Source organism: Condylura cristata, unplaced genomic scaffold, assembly GCF_000260355.1.
Source record: "Condylura cristata isolate star-nosed mole 26May11 unplaced genomic scaffold, ConCri1.0 scaffold00015, whole genome shotgun sequence".
Classification (NCBI taxonomy): domain Eukaryota; kingdom Metazoa; phylum Chordata; class Mammalia; order Eulipotyphla; family Talpidae; genus Condylura; species Condylura cristata.
In genome coordinates this window covers 15,758,334-15,769,335 of record NW_004567116.1, presented here as the reverse complement: position 1 = coordinate 15,769,335, position 11,002 = coordinate 15,758,334, and the positions used below count along the sequence as shown (strand labels likewise).

Genomic DNA, 11,002 nt, shown 5'->3' with positions numbered 1-11,002 from the left:
TGCTGAGACCCTCGGGAAACGCAAAATAAGGCGATTGCCACTTTAAATGACTCAGGAAGTGAAAGAAGCCTTCAGCCTGGGAAAGAAAGTGGAACCGGGGCAGCGCTGCAGCTGGAGGCGCCGCAATCTAGCCGGGCAGCGGGAGGCCGAGCCGGCGGCTGGCGCTGGGGCAGACACGGGCGCTGGCTGCCGCCGGAAGTGAACCGGGCGGCGGGAGGAAGCGCGGCCGGCGCCCTGCGCGGGCAGGCGGGCTGGCCCTGGGCTCCCGGGCCGCGCAGGGGCTGCGGGTAGCCGGAGGCCGTGGCTCCCCCGGGCGTGACTCTTGGGCGGGAAGGTGGAAATAGGGAGGAGGCGGAAAAAAGGGCTAGGGCCGGAGGCAGAGGCGAGCTCCAAGCCCCCGAGGCTGCGCCCGCACCAACGTGGACGCTGGCGTGGGCACGGCCCTTGAGGAGCTGCCCTAAGAGGGCACGTGTGGCGGGTGTGAACCCCGCGAGGCTCCGCGGGCCGCGGGGCTGGGTCGGGATGCACCTTCTGCTAGGCAGCCGCCATGGGGCGCACGCACGGGCACAAGTTCCCTGGCCATCACCTGGCTGGATATGTCCACGCAGCTGTCCCTGCCTGGATCCCCCGGTGCCCATGTGGAAGAAGAGGGAAAGGAAGACATTGAAGCCAAGGAGGAAAATGAGAGGGATAGAGAGAATGAAGTGGAGAGCGAGAGCGATATGAAGGAAGAGAGTGAGGGAGACATGGAGGATGACCGAGAGAACAAGGTGCAGGAACAACCAGGAAGGAGAATCTGAGGCTGAGGGAGAAACTGAAGCAGTAAGTGAATTTGACCCAGAAATAGAAATGGAAGCAGCAAGAGTGGCCTAGAGAAAATGTCTAGCCCATCGACTCGATTTGAGCACCTGTTGTCAGGAAGATAAGCACCTCACCTGTGGCCTGTGCCCAGTCATTGGGGCACACCAGAGTCACCAACTCACCACCCTGGACTAAGCCTTCGAAGAACTGAAAGTAAGTATTGACCAATCATAGCTTAGGCCTAGCGATCAGGACACCTGGGCTCAACCGGGTGCTTTAGTAGAGTTCCAATTTCATCGTGTCCCTACAATTCTAGTCTGTTCAGCTTATTAGGAACAATGCTTAGTCACCTTTTTTGGTTGAATCAGATGACATTCTCAACTTTGACCCAAGAAAATTATGTATATGCATAGAATCTACACAATTGCTAGAAAAGGGCAAGCCCTTGGTCTGTGAATGCAGGTAAAGAATTCCTTGAGATTCCTTGAATTCCTTGAGATTCCCACAGATTCGTATAGGTGAGATGGTGCTGTGACTTAGGGCTCTTGTAAGGCCACCTCTGCCTACTTGAAAAGTGGGAAGCCTGGGCATCCGCCAGGTGTATCCAGGCAGGTGTTTCTCTGGTGAAAGACTCTTCTCAGGTGCACTTCTTGTTTGCCTTGCGTTCCTTTTAGGTTATTCATGTTTGATTCTTTGTTGAGAGGGTAGGAGGCCAAGGTGAAGTGGGAGTGGGGATTCCAATGTCCTCCATCATTTCAAGAAGGCAGGGCTTTCATCTGTGTAGAACCTGGACTTTGGACTCCCAAACATTTGCTTAGCAAATAATAGATACTTGGTAATTATTTGCTGATTGAATGAATTTGAAAATGCTTTGACTTTTATTTATGCTCTGTATGTGTTGTCTGTGAGAGAAACTGCTAGAGCTAGCTAGGAAAGAAAGTTTGAATAGAGTGATCAGTTCATTAGAGAACGGTGTCATTTTTTATGATGACTTTTGCTTCCCTAAGCAATCTTGTGATTACTGATGCTGCCATAACAAATATTTTGATAATGAAAAGCTCCTATAAGAGGTTTTCCCTTTTTTAATCCCTATTTTCGTTCTATCCCTCAAAGTATGTGAAGACATGCCTAGTCTAATAAATGTTTATAAAGCACATTATAAAACAAATAATCATAAAGTTCACTCAGAGTAAAAACTTGAATATTACTGGTAATATTGAACTCCCCCTCCCCCCAACCTCCTATGCCCTTTACCAATTAAAACCATTTACTTTCCCCTTAAGTAACATTATCTTGACTTCTGTGGTGGTAATTTCATCACATATATTTGCTTTCCAAAACTTATTTGAACTTGAGACAGTTGGTATTGTCTCTTAATCTCTTAGGTTTTTCTTCATTTTCACACAGTTGTATTTATGAGATTCATAGTGGGTGGCTGTGATTTCATTGCTATTATAGAATCGCATTTTATGAATAAGTCATACATTCTATCAGTGATGAACATTTGATTTTCAGATTCTGGAGTTTCTGGCTATTATAAGATATGTAACTAGAAACAGTCTTGTCCTGTTTCCTGGTGCACATCTGCATATATTTAAGTGCAATATCATACATGCATATAAACCGAGGGCAATTACCAACTCACTGACTGCATATTTTCAGTAATATCATATTGCCAATTATTTTCCAAAAGTGGTTATACCAATTTCCATTGCTTTGTATAGTGTTTATGAGTTTTAGTGTTCTGTATTTTCACCAACACTTGTTATTACAGACTTTTTAGTTTTTTTTTTCCCAACCTTGTGGCTATGTAATGGTATCTTCTTATGCTTTTAATTTGCATTTTTCTGGCTCTAATGACTTTGAGTATCTTTTGAATTTACTCTTTTGTGAAGTGCCCATTCAGGTTCTTTTTTATTATTATTATTGATTTGTCTTTTTTTCATTCATATATTAAAATTTTTAATTTTGGGGGGGGCTTTGTTATTTGCAAAGATGGTTTGCAAATATCTCTTATTCTGTTTTATCTTTTTCTTTTATTAAAAAATATGCCTTGAATATAAGTTCTTGGAATTTATCAGTACTTTCCCTATGGTTAGTATTTTTGTGTCTTGTTCCACTTAACACTGATTTTTTGTGGAGTGAAGGAAAGGGCTTAACTTCATTTTTTCTCCATGCCAGCTCCAAGAGCATTTATTGAAAAGTCTGCCCTTTCTGCACTTATCTGCTGTGCTACCTGTCATATATCAAATGGCTAATTGTGTGAGTGCATTTCTTGACTCTCTATTGATCTATTAGCATATCCTCATGTGAACTATATATTTCTGAGTTACCATTGTTTTATAGCTTGTCTTAATATCTGGCAGAGCAAGTCTTTTCACTGTGTTCTTCTAAAATGGTGTTTCAGACAGTGTTTGATCTTCAAATTTCTTAAAATAATACTAAAAAATATTTTAAAAGCTTGTAGGACTTTTTGGTATTAAATTTCTAAATAAATAGTAGATGAACTAATACCATTATAACTTGAAGTTTTCTTATCTTATTTAAGTCTTTTTTATTTAGCCTTGCAATGCATTTATATTTTTTTCCCTGAAAGATCTTGAATATCACAGTGAAATTTATTTCTAGATATTTGCAATTTTATGGTATTGTAAAAAAATGTTTGTAGTTTTTGTGTTCTCATTGTACATAGGAATATGATTATCTTTTCACATTGATTTTTGTATTAAGATAGCTACTAAATTCTGTACATATCCTAATACTTTTTCTCTAGAATTATTTGACATGCATGGTCATATTTATATGGGGAAAGGGACAGGTTTTTTTTCCCCTTAACTTTATACCTGTGATTTCTTTTTTCTTACCTTAATACTTTGGAAAGGACCTCCAATTACCACTTACTGAAAATAATAGTTATTTTATCCTTGCTACTGATTGAGGGGTAATGTAAAACATTTCAAAAATAAGTGTGAAAGGAGGGCTTTTTTTTTTTTTAAATAGATGCATCAGATTAAAAAAGTTCCCTTCTAGTCCTAATATGTCATTTTTTTTTACATTGAATGGATACTGAATTTTATCAGATGCTTTTTATTGGATCTCTTGGAATTTTCCTGTGAGTTTTATTTTTTAACTATGTTAATATGACAAACTGTATTAATTGATTTACTTTTTAAGTGAAATTAAAAAATCCTATGTTTACACACATACCTCTCTTTCATCTCTGCCCCAACAACAATTGGCAACCACTTTATTAGATTTTTTGGCTTATATTTGACGTGATGTCTTCTGAAAACACAGGTGCAAATATATTGTCTTATTTCCATCCTTTCATGTCCTCATTATATTTTACAAATAAAGCAGTCTTGTTTCTGGGATGAACCCAACTTGATCATGATTAAGTAGTCTTAGTTTTTTAAATTTGATTAATAATTTGCATAGAATTGTTTGGTGTCACTTATCCTTTTTATTTTTTTTAAAGATTTATTTTATTTGTGCATGCAAAACTGGGGTACAGGCTAGAGGTGCAGGGAGGTGAAAGGATTCACCAGAGACAGAGTGGGGAGCAGAACAGACAGACAGATCCACTAAAATACACTGCTGAGGGGAGCCGTGGGTGGGTCAGGAGAGGTCTGCAGTGCCATGTGGGTCACCTCCCTGGCTGGGGATGGAACTTGTGCTGCAGTGACTGTGGTAGCTTTGTCGTGCTATGCTTTAACCCGAAGTGCCACCAGAGAGGGCCCTTTCCTTACATTTTTAAGGGTTAATTCTGTACAGTATTTTAAATTGTGGTTTCAGTTTCTTTAATGGTTATAGGTGTGTTTAGGTTGTCTGTTTTTATTAGTCAATTTTCATACTTTATTTTCCTAGAAGTTTGTTCATTTTGTTTATATTTTCAGATGTACTAGTATATATTTGTGAATCATATTCTCTTGTTCATACTGTAGGTCTCCTCCATATTCCTTTAAAAAACAATAAGTAAGAGTCTCTGATAATTTCTGTTTGTGAACACTTTGTAGCTGTCTTTCTATTACTATTTTTGATAGGTTATCTTATTTCTTTATTTCCTTTTGCTCTTCATTATGTATGACTTCTTGGCTTTCATTGCTTTTAAAAATGATTTCTGTGGATTCCCTAAGCCTTGGCTAGGGACGATTTGAGTTGCTTTTTCTGTGACCTGAGCGTACAAATTGCTTGGAGCCCCCTGAAATAATAAGCCCCCTTATTAAATCAATTGCTTTAGATTTCGTGGAACAATTCTATAAGAGGTTCCTACTCAAGATTACTTTTTAAAGATTTTTCTTTCATCTCCTACCCCATTCTTTTGTTCTGCTCCAAGGCAACACTTCCCACAGTCCTACTACTTGTAAGGTTAAATAGTGGGTAGTTTAATTTGCTTGATCTAGGACTTCACTTGCTGGGTGGGAGGGGCCCTTCTGTTACTCTCTCCCTGGCTCCCAAACCACTTTAGCCCTAACCTTATGCACAGCCCACTTTCTTGAGATTAGTTGTCCTTAGATCAAGAGCTGCTTTTTGTACTCTGCTTATGTTAATATTACTAAACTATAGACCTTATTAGAATTTCACCAACTGCCCTCTACTGGTTTCTGTTCCAATCCGATGGCCACTCTACATTTCCTTGTTGTTGATCTTGATTGTTTTGAGGAGTGTTAATCAGGTGTTTGGTGGAATTTTGATGTGTCTGATGATTTCCTCATGGTGAAACTGGAATTATGGATGGGGGGGTTAATAAATTTTCTTTTATGCTGTGATTTTTTTCACTTAGCAGTGTGTCTAGGAAGTCACTCAATAGAACTGACTTTTTCCTTATACTGCAAATACCCCATTATGGGTCATTCATTAATAATTTATGATACTGCCTTTTTAAACTCTAGAATGCTGATGAAGTTATTTTTCAAGGACTCATTTCTCTGAATTTGGGGGGGGGGTTGATTCTCGATTATATGTTTTATTTTCATGTCTCAGACATTGTATTTAAAAGAGATTACAACAACATTTTCTGTTCTCACCTCTCCGAAAAGGCATGCCATTTTCTCTGTGGGCCACTAGCATAAGAAGTATCATTTTGATCCAATGAAAATGTGAGCTTGGTCAAAGCTTTGTTGCAACTTAGTTTTAGTTCACTTGTGGTTTCAAATATTTTGAGGGTGATGTACATTTATTTTGTACATTTGCTTATTGACAAGACCTCAGTCTTGGAATATTAAGAATGGCTCTGCACATTCATGATGCCTAAAAGAGGAGTGTCTTTGCTATGTTGCATTCATTCAGCAAGTATTCACGCAGCATCAGGCAAGGGTAGGAGCTTTCTAAATGCTGGAGCTATAACAGGGAGCAAAGTGGGGAAAAGCCCTACATTTTCTGGCCTTTCATTGTGTTAGAAAGAAATAATAAAGAACAAATAAGCATGTAATGAAGGTCATAAAGAGAAAATAAAATAGCTGATGAGAGAGGCAAAGATGTATTCTTGCTCTGCTGCTTGCTTTTTGACCTTGGGCAAATTGTGTAACAGTTTGACCCTGTTTCCACGTGTCTAAAATGAGTATAAAATAAAATAGGGTTTTTGAGAAATTCAAATGACTGAGTTTGTGATAAAATGCTTTAGTGATACCTAATACATTGTAAGTGCTCAAATAAATATTAGCTCTTTTTTTATTTTTTATGATTTTTTTTTTTTTTAAGGAGCATAGTTAAGCATTTAAGTTGAGAGTTGAGAAGAGTTTGTACAATTTGTTTTGATATCTCAGTGCCTGGGTGGTAGAACACCAAATTGTTGCCTGTGGCTGCTGCCACTGATGGTAAAGCAAACTTCAGAGAAGGGCATAACAGCAGAAACCAGGGTGACCAAGGAAGGATTGGGCAGAAGACATCTACTAGCTAGGCCAGCAAGACCTTGGTGAATGCCTTGAAGGGAAAAGGTTAACACTTAGTGACTGAGGTGACTTTCGAAGTCTGCTCTACCTGCTGGTCTTTGCTGTATTTCCAATTTGGATTCAGGGGATTTATTCACCAAAGTCTTTTGTGGGTCCAAATTTGAATTAAGCCTGTGCTCAGCTTTATCATAGAAATATAATTAGACAGTCCAAATTGCGATCTCTCATCTGAGTCATGGCTTCTTATCTCTGATGTACAGGATGCTTTTATTGTGACCATAAGTTCTGTCCCTGAAAATGGGTCATTGGGTTTGACAAAGGCGTTCGATCTGATTTGTGAACTTATTTATATGAAAATTCTTATGTTGTCAGGGGAATTTGCAACCATAGTTATACTTAATGAATTATTTTTGTTGGACAATAAAAGTGATATTAGACATTCAATACTTAGAACTCTAGACCAATAGTGTAAAAAAATATTTTGAATATAACCAGAGTAGGGAATATATAGTATGTGTTGTGACCTCATTTACACACACACACATATCTCAAATGGATATTTACTTTGTGTTACTATCTTATTTTGTTTCAAAAATCTGTAATCTGTCACTAACTTGATTTTGTTGCATGTGGATTGAAAAGCACATGACTGGTTTACTTTAAGATCACCTGAAGAAAAGATGGAGTCTTACAAAATGGCAAAGGAGGAAGTGGCTGGTGGAGTTTAAGAAGTACTTGGAAGCATCTGTGGACTTCTTAACATGGATTTGCTATGGATACATCAAATGGTTTTGCTTTTGAAGTCATGTGCCTGGCTAGTGAATATGCCTTTAAGATGGATGTCTGGGGAGAAGAATGCTTGGTTTAGTGATATTCGTAACAACTGCAGGGGAGCTGAGCAGCAGTGGTTTGGAAGGATAAAGGCATATGCTCAGAACACCTGTGACCGCAGGGCTGCGACGTGTGCACTGCCATGTCCTATAACGGTTCATGACTCTGCCTCTTTAATCAGCCCCTAAGCAGCTCTGATGTGGAGGGAGAAGCTCTATGATAATGTAGCCACTTTTATATTTTATTTCTTGTTCTTGTCTGAAAGGATCCAGGGTACCTTCTAATAAAATCATTAAACACTGGCTACATAATGTTCAATTAGTGTCTTATTTGCATATAAGAAGACAAAAAGCCAAGCCTAAGGTAAAGGGAATGACTGTGTCAGTTGGAGTTGCGCTGGAAAGGTTCTGGGGACAATTTTTTTTTTTTATTTTACAAAAGTTTATTTTTACATCATTTTGTACATTTTTTTTTCCATCTCAATTGTAATCCCCGTGGGCTTCCCTTCACCAAGTCACCCGTGTGCCATCACCATAATCCCGCGCATTTCCCTCCCCCCCCCCCCCCCCCCGTTTTTGATCCCATTCCCCACTCCACCCGGTTCTGGGGGCAATTTATGTGAAATCTCAGTTGTAAAAATTCCCCATCTCAGTCTGCCCTTGAAAATAGGTTTTCTTCACCTGTACAAGTCATGGAGGTATATATATTTGTGAGTAAGACAGATAGAACCCTCACTTTCATGGAATTTACCCTCTAGCAGGGGAGAGAGGCAGAATACATTTGGATGGCAGTATATAATATGAAAACAGTAAGTCATGGTAGTAAAAGAGTGAGAAGTGTGGCAGGGTCAGATTACTTTTTGATAAGGTAGTCGTGAAAGACATTTAAGAACATAAGACGTTTGGACAGAGACTTATGTATGAGATCCTAAAAAGACCTAGAGAAACATTCCTGCTGTGCTCTTCAGTGCAACTTGCACCGAGTTTGGTGAGTTTATTCACAGCATAGAGGACATCGGTTTGGCTCACAGAACTCTTATTCATAAAGAGATTAGTTGACTCTCGAGGGGAGAGTGATAACATAGTTCAAGCAGTTAAAATGTGCTATTATAAAAGTGAAAATACTACTTTGTGGAGGGAATATGAACTTAATGGGGTTCCTTTTATAACTCTCCTATTTTTCAAGGAATTTGGCTTCTTTGGTGGCGGAGTGTCATTAAAGAAAGACCATGGACTTCTTTCTGTAGGTTAAGTGGGGAGGAAGCCCTCTAATTGCATCCTGTTAAGGGCACAGTCTTCATGATTAGAATTGAACATTTTTTTTTTAAGATTTATTTATTTGTGCATACAGAACTGGGGTACAGGCCAGAGGTGCAGGGGTGATGAGAGGATTCACCAGAGACAGAATGGGGAGTAGAACAGGCTGATCTGAAGTACATTGCAGAGAGGAACAGTGGGCAGGTCAGGAGCGGTCTGTTGTGCCATGTGGATCACTTCCGGGGCAGGGATCAAACTCATGCTATAGTGGCTTTAACTTCTTAGTGCTGTGCTTTAACCTGCTGCACCACCATGGAGGGCCCTAGAATTGTACATTTTTAATGTAAGAATTAAGAAAAATCTGGGAAAATAGCATTAAAGACAGAAGGAATGGTTAGTGCAAAGGCTGTAAGGTAGAGGTGATCCTGAGGTGCTGAAAGCACAGCAAATCTTTGTGGATTAAAGTGGAGTGAAAGAGGAGCAGGAGGTGAAGTCAACAAAGTCAACTGTGTCTCTCGTTGGTGCCACATTTTTTAAGTCACCTGCGAGGGAGCCTTCAAATCAAACACCCTGGGGAAGGCCAGGGATTGTGCTTTTGTGGGAATTTGTCTTGTGCTCATCACATGATTAGCCTGGAGCTAGGGATAGCTCAGAGTCGGGTGTACATATTATCAACATGACTTAACCACTGTTGATATTTCAGACCTGGGATCTGGGGGACAAAACCCAGAAAGTTCCCTTCCTTCTCTGACCCTTTTTTCTGGGGTGGCCTGTGAGTTTGAAGAATGTGGTGTTCCATCCACTAGCCTGGAAAACGTCTCCCTGCCCTTCCTTTACTCACTGGTCAACTTTTGAGGATAGCCTGATTCTTGAAAACAACCAGTGATCCTAATGATTAGTCTTTGTGTGATAGCACCCATGGGCCAGGCACTGTTCTGAGTGCTGTGTACATATTAACTCATTTGGCGCTCATAACCTTAAGAGTCACATTTTATTGTTATCATCTTTATTTTACAGAGGAAGGTAGCTGAGGCAGCATAGAGCAAGCAGACAACTTGCCTGGGGTCACAGAGTGGGAAATAGCAGCGCTTAGGCAGGCCTCTTAACAGCTGGCGTTTGGGAGAAAGGATACACATTTTCCCTGCTTTCTCTCTCAAGAGTCTCTTCTCTTCCTAACCTTTCAGTTAAAGTAGAATGGGCCAGTAGGCTTTTTATACTGTTGGGTGCTTTTCAGGATAAGGTTGCTTGCCGATGAAACAAGCTTATTTTTCTCAAGCTCCTCTGGGAATAAAGGACCGTGTGCCTAGACGTCAGTTCAGGATGACCAGCTCATCTTGTTCCCGTCCCTATTGGCTGCTTTATTATCCAGAGCCAGGGCTAAACTTGTTGAGTGGCAGGAAGGAGCAGGCAGCTCATGGCTCTCTGAAAAGAGGGGGCCAGTACAGAGAAAGAATGACTGAAACAAAAACTACCCTAATATGTGGGGGGAGGAGGGGATGAGAATGTGGTGAGAGATACAGAATTCTGGACCAGGGAAACTTGAATCCTTTGGGTGGGTTGTATTTTATTTAGGGCGGTGTATGTGCGTTACTGTGGTAAGGATCAAGTTAACATGCACCGGTGGGGAAAAATCAATATTGATGCCCTTTTCAAATGTCAAAAAATAATCAATGTTGGAAGAAAAAATAAATAAAACCAAACAAATTTTTGCAAAGATACTAAAGGCTTAATCCATAACTTACAGCAAATAACATGATGGGCAGTGGCTGGTGTATATTATAATGTGGTAGGTCATTTTTGTTGAGCTTTAAAATTATATCTTAAACTCACTTCAGTGTGTTTTGCTAGTTTTCAACCACATAACAGACAATCTGCTTTTAATTTGAGTAGAATATTAGAGAAAACAACATTACAATGTGTCTAAACTAGAGCCTACAATTAGCTACAGTGTCAGAGTGGACACTGTAGAGTGACTCTACTATTTTTTTTTTTAAGATTTATTTATTTATGCATAAAGAACTGGGGCACAGGCCAGAGGTGCAGGGGCGGTGAGAGGCATCACCAGAGACAGAGGGGGGAGCAGAGCAGGCAGATCGACAAAGTACACTGCTGAGGGAGCAGCGGCCAGGGCAGAAGAGGTCTTCCGTGCCATGTGGGTCACCTCTGGGGTGGGGGATGGAACTCATGCTGAAGTGACTTTAACTTCTCCTCGTTTTACCTAGT

General features: G+C 40.2%; 1 protein-coding gene across 1 annotated transcript in view; it reads left to right on the top strand.

The window, feature by feature from the left end:
• Positions 1-309: 309 nt before the first annotated feature.
• The window catches only part of TRIM44 (tripartite motif containing 44), a 39,353-nt gene continuing 28,660 nt past the window's right edge, over positions 310-11,002 (top strand). Inside the window, 3 exon segments of the mRNA XM_012725183.1 lie at positions 310-622; positions 624-775; positions 777-1,014. Of these exon segments, the coding sequence (XP_012580637.1) occupies positions 548-622; positions 624-775; positions 777-1,014 (465 nt within the window). The 5' untranslated portion in view covers positions 310-547.